Source organism: Oncorhynchus clarkii, chromosome 4, assembly GCF_045791955.1.
Source record: "Oncorhynchus clarkii lewisi isolate Uvic-CL-2024 chromosome 4, UVic_Ocla_1.0, whole genome shotgun sequence".
NCBI classification, from domain to species: domain Eukaryota; kingdom Metazoa; phylum Chordata; class Actinopteri; order Salmoniformes; family Salmonidae; genus Oncorhynchus; species Oncorhynchus clarkii.
Genome location: NC_092150.1, coordinates 24462897 through 24479720, shown reverse-complemented (window position 1 = coordinate 24479720; position 16824 = coordinate 24462897). Strand labels below are relative to the sequence as shown.

At 43.1% G+C, this 16824-nt stretch overlaps 1 protein-coding gene across 2 annotated transcripts; it reads left to right on the top strand.

Annotated features, from left to right (window-relative positions):
- The first annotated feature begins 604 nt into the window (after positions 1–604).
- LOC139407634 (HAUS augmin-like complex subunit 5) lies at positions 605–16393 on the top strand. 2 transcript variants are annotated; one of them, XM_071151467.1, is made up of 19 exons: positions 605–895; positions 1171–1233; positions 1353–1385; positions 3514–3538; positions 7609–7741; positions 8171–8330; positions 8445–8535; positions 8632–8723; positions 8811–8865; positions 10277–10404; positions 10492–10570; positions 10694–10842; positions 10979–11141; positions 11275–11355; positions 11446–11591; positions 13896–13992; positions 14101–14239; positions 14416–14548; positions 14657–14929. In XM_071151467.1, the coding sequence occupies exons 1-19, from the start codon at positions 798–800 to the stop codon at positions 14757–14759; spliced, it is 1968 nt and encodes a 655-aa protein (XP_071007568.1). In that variant the 5' UTR covers positions 605–797; the 3' UTR covers positions 14760–14929. The 2 variants fall into 2 exon arrangements, with proteins under 2 accessions (XP_071007568.1, XP_071007569.1); XM_071151468.1 differs by lacking the exon at positions 1171–1233 and having other exon boundaries at positions 14657–16393.
- Positions 16394–16824: the final 431 nt, after the last annotated feature.

Here is a 16824-nt window from a genome sequence, read left to right as displayed (position 1 = left end):
GCGGGATTTCTTATAAGCCGCCACGGTCGCTACGGAAAGCGGCAGCTCTACCCTTTAGCTCAGTGCGAATTATGCCTGTAATCCATGGCTTCTGGTTGGGGTATGTACGTACAGTCACTGTGGGGACGACGTCCTCGATGCACTTATTGATAAAGCCAGTGACTGATGTGGTGTACTCCTCAATGCCATCGGAAGAATCCCAGAACATATTCCAGTCTGTGCTAGTAAAACAGTCCTGTAGTTTAGCATCTGCTTCATCTGACTACTTTTTTATAGACTGAGGCACTGGTGCTTCCTGCTTTAATAGTGGGGTGGTGTTATTTTTATTTCAAAACATTTAGATTTGTTTTTTGGGGGGTAATTGTTGTGTTAGATGGTAGGGTATTTGTTTATTTATTATTTTTTCAAGCAAAGTATAAGGGAGTTGTACTCCAGTCTAGTAGGTGGCGGTAATGCAACATATTGGATGCCAATCGCCGTTAAACCTCATCGAATAAGTCACCGGATATGGTGCAGAGCGAGCGGGAAGTTGAACCATTTGTAAATTACCGGCAGCAAAGACGAACTTTTCTTGTGATATTTTTGACAGTCATACACTTGAAAACAAAGTACATAGCCTGCTTACTATTTATTACAGGCACCTGGCAAGCTAACATATGTACGTGATAGTATTCGTTTTTGGCGAGCTTTCTTGTAGATACGGGCAGCCAGAGCCAGTTTATTTAGAATTAATAAATACGTTACCCTTCTAACGTCGTTAGCTAGATAACGCCTCGCTAGTTTCGACTAAGGTAAGGATGGCGGACAGGACCCTCCTGCGGGAACTAAAGCGGTGGGCGATTGAAGAATTTAATCTACCACCCCAAAGTCTCCCAAACGACAACTACTTTAAAACGTAAGTAACGACGTCATTCATCAATGTCCTATGCTGTGCTACTTTTTGGCCTTGTTGAGCTATTCCTCATTGATTTTTGTTGGTAACAATTCATATAGTTTTCTAGCCAATTAAACTCAACGATTTACGATTGTTCTGTGTAATTGCGGCCTATTTGGGCGTTAGCTAGTTAGCTAGTTCACAGCTACAGTTTTCCATAGCGACCGTGGCAGACTAAGTTAACTAATATGGACCATCAGTGAGTTAACACAAGTATATGGTTTGTTTTGATTCAGGTTATGTGTTGGCCCAGGAGCCTCAATATGGAGATATGTCACACAACATATTTTCAATCAGAGGTGGGTATGCAGACAGGTTTTTACAACATATTTGTGTATACTTCGTTGGTCAACGATGACTTTGTTTTGTAATAAGTTTGCTTTTCCAATATCTTGATGTAATTCCTTTCTCTTTGCAGGAATGTCAGGGTTATGCGTGGAAATCTTCAGTGGTATCCTTTGGTTTTGTTCTCTTGAGCTATGTACAACGGGTAATTTCATTGTCTTGGAGATGAAACCGACTCTATTGTCAGGGTAACTGCCTAATTTCTCTGATACCAATATGACACTCACAGGTTTTGTTCTATGGACATTGGTACAAGGGCAATTCCATCGAAAAGGACCCATGAGCTCCAACATGTGAAGTTCAAAGGAGCATATCAAATTGTGTGTCAAAGGAAAAGCTAAAGTCTATATTTTTGGGCAACGGAGGCATAGGTACATTTTAAACTAATTTTACATCTTAAAAATTACACAAGCAAAGGCTGATTTCTTGATAAACATGGAAAATGGGTCTTGCAAAACATCCACCAGAAATGGTTTCAAAAGTTATCAGAAATGCATAGAAACACAAGTAAAGACCACTGCCAGCTAATATCAACACTTATATTTAGTTTTGGAGAAATTGTTTACCTTTAAAGTTGAAGAAATATTTCCTTGTGCGTTGTAATTCTGTCACCAAAAACCCAAGCATCTAAGTAATTTTATAATTTCTCTCCCTTATGAGAAGTGAGGATAATGAAAGTTCACAGAAGTAACAAGTAATGATAGACCTGTCAATTGGTTAGTGATTTTGCTGATATTTCTTTGATTTATTCAGTGATTCAAATGTGTATTTCCTGGAATTACGCAAAAATCTGTAATGACACTGAATTGGCTACAATGGGGAAATCATAAGTCAGAAACCACAGATGGGTCACCTGCCATTGGGTATACATGGGCATACTGTTATTTTCAGCTGATAACTTTTCTTTCTGTTGTCTGGCATTTAAACCAAGTCTGGACAGCCTTTCTCTCACTCTCCAGTTAATGTCACCTCTGTTAGCTCTTACTGACACATACCCGTGATAACCCCTCTCTTTCCATTTACTGTGACCAGCATCCTCACCCACTGAGCACTGACCGACACCGGACGTCCATGGACGTTAAAATTTGGTCAGTCCACCCTGGCCTTGATGTTAACATCCAAAGACAGACGGACTGGACCAAATCTGAACCTATCATAGACTTATGTGTCACAAGTTTGGATTCCACAGTACAGTAAGTAGAGCACAGTAAAGTACAATACAGCAGAGTACAGTATATTAAACTACTGAACTGTACTGCATGTACAGAATCCTAGTCTGCTGTGCTGTATTGTACTGTACTATGTGCTCTGCTGTGCAGCACTGTCCATACTTGTGAAACATGAGAAATTACATTCATATCTAGAAATATGCATTTGTGTTGTACAGATCAGGGAGTCATCATGTAATTTCATAACCGTAATTCCGTTATCGGGTGTTAAATCCACTTAATTTACTGTAGTTTAACCAAAAGTTTTAAAATATATATTTAAAAAATTCCCCCAATCTCAAGGTACCATGTCATAGCTGACCCTCCACAGAGTTTTTGGAAAACGTGGTCACATAAAAACCTGAGGAAGATGAACAAATTTTACATCTTTACGGTTCAATCACAAAATAATTTTGGTACATTTGTTCAGTAGAAATGGTTTAAAGCAGTCCTTGTGCATAGAGTTGTATGGTTTAACTTTGAAATCAGGCCTCTCGAGTGGCGCAGTGGTCTAAGGCACTGCAGACCGGGTTCATTCCCAGGCTGTGTCACAACCGGCTGTAACCAGGCGTCGCACAATTGACCCAGCGTCATCTGGGTTAGGGGAGGGTTTGGCCGGTGGGGCTTGGCTCAGCGCGCTCTAGCAACTCCTTGTGTCGGGCCGGGCGCCTGCAGGCTTATTTCGGGTTGTCAGTTGAACTGTGTTTCCTCCAACACATTGGTGCGGCTGGCTTCCGTGTTAAGCTGGCAGGTGTTAAGGAGCATGGTTTGGCGGGTCATGTCTCGGAGGACGCATGACTCGACCTTAGCTTCTCCCGAGCCCGTTGGGGAGTTGCAGCGATGACACAAGATCGTAATTGGCTCTATGAAATTGGGGTTGAGAAAGGGGAAAAAATACAAACAAACAACTTTGAAATCAATGTTTTTTGGTTTGGCATACATTTTAAAATGAATAAAAATGAGTCTGTGGGCAATTCCATGGTAACGGAATTACGCAAGCCTTTCCTTGACATTGTGATCTCTCAGGTACAAAGTTCTACAAGATAAGGAGGTACACCCAATATTTCGTAACAATTAGCTAGATAATTTGATATATAGTGCATTCAGAAAGTATTCAGAACATTTGACTTTCTCCACATTTTGGTACATTACAGCCTTATTTTCTTCAAGCCACACACAATACCCCATAATGACAATACAAAAACTGAAATATCACATTTAGATAAGTATTCAAACCCTTTACTCAGTACTTTAAGCACCTTTGGCAGGGATTACAGCATTGAGTCTTAGGTAAGACGCTACAAGCTTGGCACACCTCTTTGGGGAGTTTCTTACATTCTTCTCTGCAGATCCTCTCAAGCTCTGTCAGGTTGGATGGGGAGTGTAGCTGCACAGATATTTTACGGTATCTCCAGAGATGTTTGATTGGGTTCAAGTCCGGGCTCTGGCTGGGCCAGTCAAGGGCATTCAGAGACTTGTCCCGAAGCCACTCCTGCATTGTCTTGGCTGTGTGCTTAGGGTCATTGTCCTGTTGGAAGGTGAACCATTGCCCCATTCTGAGCGCTCTGGAGCATGTTTTCATGAAGGATCTCTCTGTACTTTGCTCCGTTCATCTTTCCCTCGATCCTGACGAGTCTCTCAGTCCCCGCTGCTGAAAAACATCCCCACAGCATGATGCTGCCACCACCATGCTTCACTGTAGGGATGGTGTCAGGTTTCTTCCAGATGTGACACTTGGCATTCAGGCCAAAAAAATCAATCTTGGTTTCATCAGACCAGAGAATTTTGTTTCTCGTGGTTTGAGTCCTTTAGATGCCCTTTGGCAAACTCCCAAATCTAAGTTTATTTGTCACGTGCACTGAATACAACAGCAAGGCTTTATACAGACACCGGTTAGTCAGGCTTATTGAGGTAGTATGTACATGTAGATATGGTTAAAGCGACTATGCATATATGATGAACAGAGTAGCAGTAGCGTAAAAAGAGGGGGTGGTGGGACACAATGCAGATAGCCCGGTTAGCCACTGTGCGGGAGCACTGGTTGGTCGGGCCAATTGAGGTAGTATGTACATGAATGTATAATTAAAGTGACTGCATATATGATGAACAGAGTAGCAGCAGCGTAAAAGAGGGGCTGGGGGGGTGCACACAATGCAAATAGTCCGGGTAACCATTTGGTTACCTGTTCAGGAGTCTAATGGCTTGGGGGTAAAAACTGTTGAGAAGCCTTTTTGACCTAGACTTGGCACTCCGGTACCACTTGCCATGCTGTAGTAGAGAGAACAGTCTATGACAGGGGTCTTTGACAATTTTTAGGGCCCAGTTGCAGAGGGAGGTGTTTAGTCCCAGGTTCCTTAGCTTAGTGATGAGCTTTGAGGGTACTATGGCGTTGAACGCTGAGCTGTAGTCAATTAATTTCATTCTCACATAGGTGTTCCTTTTGTCCAGTTGGGAAAGGACAGTGCAATAGAGATGGCATCATCTGTGGATCTGTTTGGGCGGTATGCGAATTGGAGTGGGTCTAGGGTTTCTGGGATAATGGTGTTGATGTGAGCCATTACCAGCCTTTCAAAGCACTTCATGGCTACGGATGTGAGTGCTACAGGTCTGTACTCAATTTGGCAGGTTGCCTTTGTGTTCTTGGGCACAGGGACTATGGTGGTCTGCTTGAAACATGTTGGTATTACAGACTCAATCAGGGACATGTTGAAAATGTCAGTGAAGACACCTGCCAGTTGGTCAGGACATGCCCGGAGCACACGTCCTGGTAATCCGTCTGGCCCCACAGCTTTGTGTATGTTGACCTGTTTAATTAAAGGTCTTACTCACGTCGGCTACGGAGAGATCTGATGCTCTCATGCATGCCTCAGTGTTGCTTGCCTCGAAGCGAGCATAGAAGTGATTTAGCTCGTCTGATAGGCCTGATAGGCTTGTGTCACTGGGCAGCTCACGGCTGTGCTTCCCTTTGTATTTTTGAAAGCGGCATCTCTACCCTTTAGCTCGGTGCGAATGTTGCCTGTAATCTATGGCTTCTGGTTGGGTTATGTACGTACAGTCAATGTGGTGACGATGTCCTCGATGCACTTATTGATAAAGCCAGTGATTGATGTGGTGTATTCCTCAATGCCATCGGAAGAATCCCGGAACATTTTCCAGTCTGTGATAGCAAAACAGTCCTGTAGTTTAGCATTTGCTTCATCTGAAGGCTTTTTTTATAGACCGAGGCACTGGTGCTTCCTGCTTTTATTTTTGCTTGTAAGCAGGAATCAGGAGGATAGAGTTGTGGTCGGATTTACGAAATGGAGGGCGAAGGAGAGCTTTGTACGCGTCTCTGTGCAGGTGATCTAGAATTACAAGTGATCTAGAATTATTTTCCCTCTGGTTGCACATTTTAACATGTTGATAGAGATTTGGTAGAACTGATTTAAGTTTCCCTGCATTAAAGTCTCCGGCCACTAGGTGCGCCGCCTCTGGGTGAGTGGTTTCCTGTTTGCTTATGTCCTTATACAGCTGACTGAGTGCGGTCTTAGTGCGGTCTTAGTGCCAGCATCTGTTTGTGGTGGTAAATAAGCAGCCATGAAAAGTATAGCTGAGAACTCTCTAGGCAAGTAGTGGCCTGCAATTTATCACAATATCCTCTACTTCAGTTGAGCAAAATCTAGAGACTTCCTTAGATTTCATGTACCAGCTGGTGTTTACAAATATGCACAGACCGCCCCCCCCTCGTCTTACGAGTATGCTGTTCTATCCTGCCGGTGCAGCGTATATCCCGCTAGCTGAATATCCATTTCGTCATTCAGCCACGATTCCGTGAAACATAGGATAATACAGTTTTTGATGTCCCGTTGGTAGGATATTCGTGATCGTACCTTGTCTAATTTATTGTCCAATGATTGCACGTTGGCGAGTAATATTGACGGTAACAGCAGCTTTCCTACTCGCCTTCTGCGGGTCCTGACGAGGCATCCGGCTCTTCGTCTTCTGTACCTGCGTCGCTTCCTCTTGTGAATAACTGGGTTGTCGGCCCTGCTGGGTGTTTGGAGAATATCATGTGAGTCTTGCTTGTTGGTGAAAAAATCTTTGTCTAATCTGAGGTGAGTGATCTCTGTCCTGTTATCCAGAAGCTCTTTGTCTAATCTGAGGTGAGTGATCTCTGTCCTGATATCCAGAAGCTCTATTCTGCCGTAAGATACGGTTGCAGAAACATTATGTACAAAATAAGTTACAAATAACGCAAAAAAAACAACATAACAGTACAATTGATTGGGCTCCCGTAAAACTGCTGCCACTTCTTCCGGCACAATTTTGGGCTGTCATGTGCCTTAGGAAGAAGGCATCTTTCTGGGCACTCTACCATAAAGGCCTGGTTGGTGGAGTGCTGCAGAGATGGTTGCTCTTCTGGAAGTTTCTCTAATCTCCACAGAGGAACTAGAGCTCTCTGAGTGACCATCAGTTTCTTGGTCACCTCCCTGACCAAGACCCTTCCCCCCCGATTGCTCAGTTTGGCTGGGCGGGCAGCTCTAGGAAGATTCTTGGTGGTTCCAAACTTCGTCCATTTAAGAATGATGGAGACCCCTGTGTCCTTAGGGACTTTCAACGCTTCCGAATTTTTTGGGGTACCCTTCCCCAGATGTGGGCCTCGACACAATCCTGTCTCGGCGCTCTACGGACAATTCCTTTGACCTCATGGCTTGATATTTGCTCTGACTTGTACTGTCAACTGTGGGACCTTATATAGATAGGTGTGTGTGCCTTTCCAAATCATATCCAATCAATTGAATTTACCACAGGTGGACTTCAATCAAGTTGTAGAAACATCTCAAGGATGATCAATGGAAACAGGATGCACCTGAGCCTCAGAAAATGGTCTGAATACTTATGTAAATAAGGTTTTAGGGTTGTTGTTTTTTATACATCTGCAAAAATGTCTCAACTTGTTTTCATTTTGTCATATTTAATCAATTTTAGAGTAAGGCTGTAATGTAACTGTGGAAAAAGTCAAGGGGTCTGAATACTTTCCTAATACACTGTAGGTACAGTATCACCATTTTTAGACTGTCAGTTAGCATTATGTTTTCTGTGTGAACATTATTTTTAATTACATTATGTATTTGTGTGCAGTTTAAAAAGGTAGCAGGGCAGAGTGATGCTGCTAAGCGGCTTGAGCTTCAGGAGCAGATAGAGGAGCTGAGAGCTGAACTCAACCACCTGGACTCTCAAATCAATGGGACTGAAGCACAGCTAGTTACTGAAGGTTAGCCTTTTAACAAATAGGCATACAGTGGGGTCTGAAATAGGCAAAAATGGCTGTAAAAAATGTATTATTCAAATACTGAGCTATGTTGTATGCTCTAAATAATTGGGAAATTATATTACACAACTACAATTGCTCAGAGATTTTGTAACAAGTCATATTTTCTTTCTCTAAAAGGTAGGGGTCAAAATTGACACCCCTGTTTTCAATACCTTTCATAACCTCACCTTGTGAAGTTGACGTTACTGAGCCTATTTGAATTGTTTGTCACTTTTGATCATCTTTATCAAGGGTGTCAATACTTTTGGACCCCACTGTATAATTTGGTTTTCCACATCCTAAATTGTGCTAGGTTTGTATATGCTGATACGTTGATGCCCCCTTTTGCTGTGACATGTTGTGCTGTAACGTTTATTTTGGATTGAGTAGAAGAGTCCATTAACTGGAGCTGGGGAATGGTGGAGGAGAACCAACGCAGGGAGCTGCTTTTACAGGCCTTTAAGCAGCGCTGCATGAATGAGCGCCACGTTCTCTCAGAGGATACCCGCAAGATCAGTGGACACTCCCAGGTTCTGGAGCAGCTGTCTAGGTGTGCTTGCTAGAGCCTCTGTTAACCCTTACCATTTCTTAACACACTTCTACATACATTCTAATGCCGCAAACCCAGCCCAAATCCATTCTTTGCTTTTGGTGTGTTTTGCAGGAAGGCAGAGCTGGAGGTGGTGTTTGGAAATGAAGTCTCCAATAGCAGTGGGGACTATCTCAACCCAACAGAAGCAGAGCCTCAGGTTCTGGTAAGTGATTTTACTTAATTTTTTATGTTGATGCTTTATAAGACATAATCTGTGATGGTTTTGTATTGGACTAATCTTCTTTCTCTTCCTCCTTAGCGTAATGTGAGAGAGCTGTGTGATGAAAGACTCCTCTTCTTCCAGTCTTTACAAGAGAGTGAGCTGAAAATGGCATCCTCCACTGCCACACAGTAAGAATTATCAGATGGTTTTATATAGGAACCAGAGTCATCCATAGCATTCTTCTATTGCTAAATCATCATTGACTCTGTCTTCAGCTTGACTCGTGAACAGAGAACTGCAGTATTTCAGCATTGGTTAAGTGCTGTGGAGGTAAGTTGCATTGTTGTTTGCATCTAGTTAGTGCCTTCGGAAAGTTTTCAAACCCCTTGACTTTTTCCACATTTTGTTACGTTACAGCCTTATTCTAAAATTGATTAAATAGTTTTTTCCCCTCATCAATCGACACACAATACTCCATAATGACAAAGCAAAAACAGGTTTTTAGAAGAGATATCACATGTACATAAATATTTATACCCTTTACTCAGTTGTCTCGAAGCCACTCCTGCGTTGTCTTGGCTGTGTGCTTAGGGTTGTTGTCCTGTTGGAAGGTAAACCTTTTTTATTTTATTTTTATTTTACATTTATTTAACTAGGCAAGTCAGTTAAGAACAAATTCTTATTTTCAATGACGGCCTAGGTGGGTTAACTGCCTGTTCAGGGGCAGAACGACAGATTTGTACCTTGTTAGCTCAGGGGTTTGAACTTGCAACCTTCCGGTTACTAGTTCAACGCTTTAACCACTAGGCTACCCTGCCACACCTTAACCCTACCCTAACACACCTTAACCCCACCGTAACCCCAGTCTTAGGTCCTAACCTGCTCCATAGCGCCTTTCATCTTTGCCTCAATCCTGACTTGTCTCCCAGTCCCTGCCGCTGAAAAACATCCCCACAGCATAATGCTGCCACCATTATGCTTCAACGTAAGGATGGTGCCAGGTTTCCTTCAGACGTGACACTTGGCTTTCAGGCCAAAGAGTTCAATCTTGGTTTCATCAGACCAGAGTATCTTCTCCTGGTCTGAGAGTCTTTAGGTGCATTTTGGCAAACTCAAAGCAGGCTGTTATGTGCCTTTTTTAATGAGTGGCTTCTGTCTGGCCACTCTACCATAAAGGCCTGGTTGGTGGAGTGCTGTAGAGATGGTTGTCCTTCAGGAAGGTTCTCCCATCTCCACAGAGGAACTCTAGAGCTCTTATAGTGTCTCGGGGCTCTACGGACAATTGCTTTGACCTCACGGCTTGGGTTTTGCTCTGACATGCACTGTCAACTGGGACCTTATATAGACAGGAGTGCCTTTCCAAATCATGTCCAATCAACTAAATTTACCAAAGGTGGACTCCAATCAAGTTGTAGAACCATCTCAAAGATGATCAATGGAAACAGGATGCACCTGAGCTCAATTAAGAGTCTCATAGCAAAGGGTCTGAATACTTATGTAAGGTATTTCATTTTTTATATATATTTTCAAAAATGTGAGAACTATTTTCGCTTTGTCATAATGGGGTATTGTGTAAAAATTGCTGATATGTTTTATTTAATCCATTTTATAATAAGGTTGTAACGTAACAATGTGGAAAAAGTCATGGACTAAATACTTTCCCGACGACAATGTACATAACGATCTGTTTCATATTTGCTTCAGTTGAGTGAGAATGGTATTATAATTTTTATCTCATCAGGACTTGTTGCGATGCTATCCTCCAAACCAAGTGCTGTCAGCCTTGCAGTACCTGGCCTTGGGACAGGAAATTACATTGCAGGAGAAGCTTGCCTCATTGGATGTGGCTCATGATGTTGCCGCATTACGGTAAATTGTTTTTTTTATATTAAATGTGGCTGAACAAAAATCTGCATGGATTGGAATTAAAGGTCAAATGTATCTGTTTTGTTTTAGGTTTCGCTACGAGAGTAATCACCTGTTAGACATCTCGAAAGAAGAGGAAGAGCTACCACCCGTTAAGAGTCTTTTACAGGTGCTTTACACACATTTCAGTTTACACTAAAATACCAACATGGGGTAAATACACTGCATAGGCTTGAACAGTACTGTAGTTCACTGTTGCTGTAGTTGATATCTGTGTCTGATCCTTTTGCAGTCAGCCTGGGAGGAGGTGGAACAGAGTCTGATGGAACTGGCTCAAACGCGTTCACAAATTCAACAGCTGAAGACCCAGCTTCATGCCCGAAAAAATGAGGCAGAGTTGGAGCTGCTTGGCGGGGAATCTCAAACCCAATCCCTGGCGCAGTAAGTCTGCACTACAGATTGGCTTTTTCCACAACATTTTTGTTTTGTCATTAATAAACTTGCTCAGCCTCTAATGAAGTCATGTCAATTCATCAAAATGCTCTGGTTTCTTTTCTCACGTTTCCCTCCTGCCCAGGTCAGTGTTTGAGCTGGAGATGCAGTGTGTGATGCAGGCAGCAGTGCGAGATGGTGTGCGAAACCAGTGTGTTGAAATGGAGCAACATGCCAGGGACAGACAGGAGGCCCTTCGCAACCTGCGGAGACAATGGCAGAGCATCACGGACTTCAGACAGCTTGTGGTGAGGAAATGTACTGTTTTTTGCAGTCTGTATTTCTACCTTTTGTCTTCCACACACAACACCACAGCATTTCACCACTTGCCACATGTTAACCTAAATAAGTGACACACTTTTGTCATGTTTTTCTTCATAGGACGTCAGGCAGGAACAGACAAGAGGTCTGATCAAGGGGAATTCAACAGCTAAGACTGAACTGACTCGCGTGCACAAGGAGGTAGGCCCTCTATGCTTCTGTGTACTCTAATGCATACTGTGTAAACAGTGGCCATCTAACTCAACCTGTTCCTCTCTTGTCTGACCCCAGATTGGCCAGTTTGTCCAGGGAAAACTGACTCCCCAGTTTGGAGAAGTTCTTTCAGCAGCCAATAGGCTTCGCAACTCTGTGTCCCAGGAGGCCAGACAGTTTGGAAACGTGTCACTAGTAACACTTGATCGCAGGCTCATTGAAGGGTAAGAGCTTCCCGTTTGATGGGTGAATTGACATCTTCTGATCATAAGGCTGACTGGCTCTCGTTCAGGCAAATGAGAACTAAGTGCACTCAGGCTATCCGGAAGGCCAAATATATTTTTTTTAAGGAGCAGTTCTCTCTGTGGGTCTAACCCCAAGAAGTTCTGGAAAATGGTTAAAGACCTGGAGAATAAACCCTCCTCCTCAGCTGCCCATGTCCCTTAAAGTTGATGATGTGGTTGTTACTGACAAGAAGCACATGGCTGAGCGCTTTAATCACCACTTAAATTAGTCAGGATTCCATTTTAACTCAGCCATGCCTCCTTGCCCGTCCAACATTTCCAGTGCAACTAGCCCCGATGCTCCTCCCTATTTTTTTTTTTCTCCTGCCCAGCTACAAAGTTTCTCCCTGCAGGGGGTCACTGAGTCCGAGGTGCTAAAGGAGATCCTTAAACTTGACCCCCAAAAATCATCTGGGTCAGATAGTTTAGACCCTTTCTTCTTTAAGGTTGCTGCCCCTACAATCTCCAAGCCTATCTCTGACCTTTTTAACCTGTCCCTCCTCTCTGGGGAGGTTCCCATTGCTTGGAAGGCAGCCACTCTTAGTCATTTATTTAAAGAGGGAGATCAAGCTGATCCTAACTGTTATAGGCCTATTTCTATTTTGCCCTGTTTATCGAAGTTTTGGAAAAACTTGTCAATAATCAACTGACTGGCTTTCTTTATGTCTATAGTATTCTCTCTGCTATGCAATCTGGTTTCCGCTCAGATTATGGATGTGTCACTGCAACCTTAAAGGTCCTCAATGATGTCACCATTGCCCTTGATTCTATGCAATGTTGTGCTGATTTTTTTTTATTGACTTGGCCATAGCTTTTGATACAGTAGACCATTCCATTATTGTGGGCTGGCTAAGGAATATTGGTGTCTGAGGGTTCTTTGGCCTGGTTTGCTAACTACCTCAGAGTGCAGTGTATAAAGTCAGAAAATTTGATGTCTCAGCCACTGCCTGTCAACAAGGATGTACCCCAAGGCTCCAACTTAGGCCCCACGCTCTTCTCAATTTACATCAACAACATAGCTCAAGCTCTCTCATCCATTTATATGCAGATGATAGTCTTATACTCAGCTGGCCCCTCCCCGACAAAGCTTTCTTTGTGTCCAACAAGCTTTCTCTGCCCTTAACCTTTGTTTTGGAGGTGTTCAGAACAGGGTTATGTGGTTTGGTAAGAAGAATGCCCCTCTCCCCACAGGTGGGTTTACTACCTCTGAGGGTTTAGTGCTTGAGGTAGTCACCTCATATAAGTACTTGGGAGTATGGCTAGATGGTACACTGTCCTTCTCTCAACACATCAAAGCTGCAGGCTGAAGTTAAATCAACTTGGTTTCCTCTATCGTCATCGCTCCTCTTTCACCCCAGCTGCCAAACTAACCCTGATTCAGATGACCATCCTACCCATGCTAGATTATTGAGACGTAATTTATAGCTCGGCGGGTAAGGGTGCTCTCGTCCGGCTAGATGTTCTTAACCATTCGGCCATGGGATTTGCCACCAATGCCCTTATAAGACTCATCACTGCACTCTATACTCCTCTGTAAACTGGTCACCTCTGTATACCCTTCGCAAGACCCACTAGTTGATGCTTATTTATAAAACCCTCTTAGGCCTCACTCCCCCCTATCTGAGATATCTACTTCAGCCCTCATCCTCCACATACAACACCCATTCTGCCAGTCACATTCTGTTAAAGGTCCCCAAGGCACACACATCCCTGGGTCGCTCGTCTTTTCAGTTCGCTGTAGCTAGCGACTGGAACGAGCTGCAACAAACACTCAAACTGGACAGTTTTATCTCAAACTCTTCATTCAAAAACTCAAATCATGGACACTCTTACTGACAGTTGTGGCTGCTTTGTGTGATGTATTGTTGTCTACCTTTTTGCCCTTTGTCTGTGCCCAACAATGTTTGTACCCTGTTTTGTGCTACAACCATGTTGTGCTGCTGCCATGTTGTTGCTACCATGCTGTGTTGTCATTGTAGGTCTCTCTTTATGTAGAGTTGTGTTAACTCTTGTCGTGATGTGTGTTTATCCTATATTTTTATTTATTTTTAATCCCAGACCCCATCTCCGCAGGAGACCTTTTGCCTTTTGGTAGGCCGTCATTGTAAATACAAATTTGTTCTTAACTGACTTGCCTATTTAATTAAAATAAAACATGTTTTTAGTAATTGGTCTGGCTGAGAAAAAATGGTCAGAGGGAGATTTTTCAGATGGTTAAGTTCTGTCATCTGCTATACATTTCAGCGAGCAGAGAATTCCAGCTGCGTGGTTATCTATCCATCGCTTGCATTCCTCGCCCTTCCACAATCTGTGTCAAAGCATGGCTTTTCCAATGTACAGGGTGAGTCCTAACAGATTATTCCATGACCATTTATGTACCTAGAGGTTTGCTTTTTGCTCTTATCCTTATTTATATATTCTCTATTCTTTCTCTTTGTTTTTCTGCCAGGCCCCTGAGGAACTGTACTCGCAAGCTCTATCCCAGCATTTGGAGCTTCGCTTTCTGCATCGTTTGCTGCAATTTCACTCCTCCTCTTTAGCAAATGTAGAGAAGCAAGGAGCGCTGCTACCTGCACCTGACCAACAAGGTACAGGTCTTCTATAGAGTTCAAAGCTGCAAACTAACAAATGGGATAGCTAGATGCCATTCAATCAGACTCCAATCACACTATCACTGCTCTTTACCTGGTTAACCATTCAGTTTTACATGTCTGACTGATATCTTCGTCTCCCTTTAATCTCCCTTTTCTTTATTTCTTCTTAGCCCTCCTGCTACGTGTCCAGGAGGAAGACAAGGAGCTGCTTCAGTCTTTGTTACCCAAGGTTTGGGAGCTCAACCAGTGCTGCTCACAGGGCCTTTCTTACGGGAATCAGGTCAAGACTGCCATTTCCTATTGGTAAGTGTTCCCATCAACTCTCTCACATAGATCTCCCTTTTTATTAAACCTCAATATTATTCACCAGCTAGACGATTGACAATTCATTTATTTGTTCTGTCTGTGCAGGTGGGATCAGCCTGCTCAGTTTGCTCTGCCTGACATACGCAAGGGGGGACTGACTTTTCAGCAGTGGCTACAGAGGTGGAAATTTGCAGCCAAGGCTTCTTAATGAGTTCCATGGAAAATAGACAAGTGCATAGATGGACAACAATACTTGTCTAAAACTACAATTTTATTCCCACTAAGGTTAATTTACTATATTGTTAGTTTTTCACATCTCCTTTTTGCCATTCAATGTACACTACATTGCCAAAAGTATGTGGACACCCTTTCAAATTAGTGGATACGATTATTTCAGGCACACTCGTTGCTGACAGGTGTATGAAATCGAGCACACAGCCATGCAATTGCTATAGTCAAACATTGGCAGTAGAATGGCTCGTACTGAAGAGCCCTGTGACTTTCCAAAAAGTCATTTTTTTTCTTCATATTTCTGCCTTGCTATAGCTGCCCCTGTCAACACGGTGCTGTTATTGTGAAATGGAAATGTCTAGGAGCAACAGCCCAACCGCGAAGTGGTAGGCAACACAGGCTCACAGAACAGGATTGGCGAGTGCTGAAGCGAGTAGCGCGTAGAAATCGTTTGCCCTAGGTTGCAACACTCACTACCGAGTTCCAAACTGCCTCTAGAAGCAACGTCAGCACATTACTGATCATCGGGAGCTTCATGAAATGGGTTTCCATGGCTGAGCAGCCGCACACAAGCCTTAGATCACCAAGCGCATTGCCAAGCGTCGGCTGGAGTGGTGTAAAGCTCGCCACCATTGGACTCTGGAACATTGGAAACACGTTCTCTGGAGTGATGAGTCACACTTCACCATCTGGCAGTTCCAGTGAAGGGAAATCGTTACAGCAAACTATTCTGTGCTTCCAACTTTGTGGCAACAGTTTGGGGAAGCACTTTCCTGTTTCAGCATGACAATGCCCCCATGCACAAAGAGAGGTGCATACAGAAGTGGTTGGTTGAGATCGGTGTGGAAAAACTTGACTGGCCTGCACAGAGCCCTGACCTCAACTCCATCAAACACCTTTGGGATGAATTTGAACGCTGACTGCAAGCCAGGCCTAATTGGCCAACATCAGTGCCCAATCTAACTAATGCTCTTGTGGCTGAATGGAAGTCCCCGCAGCAATGTTCCAACATCTACTGGAAAGCATTCCCAGAAGAGAGGAGGCTGTTAGAAAAAAGGGTGGGACTAACTCTATTAATGCCCATGATTTTGGAATGAGATGTTTAACGAGCAGGTGTCCACATACTTTTCGCTGTGCCGTGTATATCACAAGTAAATTGCTGGTGTCTTTATGCCATTAAATCAACTTTGCCTGCACTTTATCTTTTTCTTAAAGAGTTTGACGGTTAAACTCAATCACAAATGTAATCCTATTTGAACAAGACCGTTACGTTAGTTATCCATATCATCAATACATACACAAAAGTAAATAGAGGAGTAGATTGTTGAAATAAATTAGCTTGTTATTCCATAAATAGGACCACTTTGTCCATGGTATGGTTTTTCTCAGTCTGGATGGTTGGAGTTGTATGAATACTTCTAAAATAAAATTGTATTCATCAGGTACACACAACAGGTATAGTTTGTGCAGCGACATGCTTGTGCTACCTCCCTTAAATTCACAGTGCAATAAAAAAATAACAAGTAATAGAAGTGTATGCATAGAATGTATAGAGTATGAATGTGCTATGCCAAGTATGACTGTATTTACAAATAAAGTATCTAATACAAATATCCTGTGTGTATTGTAGTAGGCCACTAACTATATTCAGTTCTTGGTCTTCTGTGTGATGCGCATTGTTGGCACGCCCATTACTTTCCCTCCCGGTTGATTCTGTGTTGGTGAGTGGCAGGCCGTCAAATTCTGTGCTCACATCTCAAACTATTTTAACATTCGTAAAAATATTCAAGTTCTGCGTGCAACGTGTATACACTTCTGTAAAAAGGTTTCCTCCAGTCAGTGTGAAAATTGAACAAGGACTGTACTGTTGTAAGGAGGATGGAGAAAAATCCCTACTTTGCTCGTGAAGCTCCACCCGTTTCTCCATGCGTCTGCGCATTGGAATTTCTCTGACTGTGCTTCCGGACAAAGATGGTGGATAAATAAAGAGTTTTTACTCAGGCCGTTTGCCTTTGAAAAAAACGGTCAGTTCTGGTCTGCTT

What these genes read in the sequence shown, in the direction of transcription:
- LOC139407634 (XM_071151467.1), top strand. Translation starts at nt 798, where the DNA reads ATGGCGGACAGGACCCTCCTGCGGGAACTAAAGCGGTGGGCGATTGAA. An exon ending in ATGCGTGGAAATCTTCAGTG is followed by an intron (nt 1,386 to 3,513) that starts GTATCCTTTGGT and finishes GTGATCTCTCAG; the next exon opens with GTACAAAGTTCTACAAGATA. An exon ending in GCATCCTCCACTGCCACACA is followed by an intron (nt 8,724 to 8,810) that starts GTAAGAATTATC and finishes CTCTGTCTTCAG; the next exon opens with CTTGACTCGTGAACAGAGAA.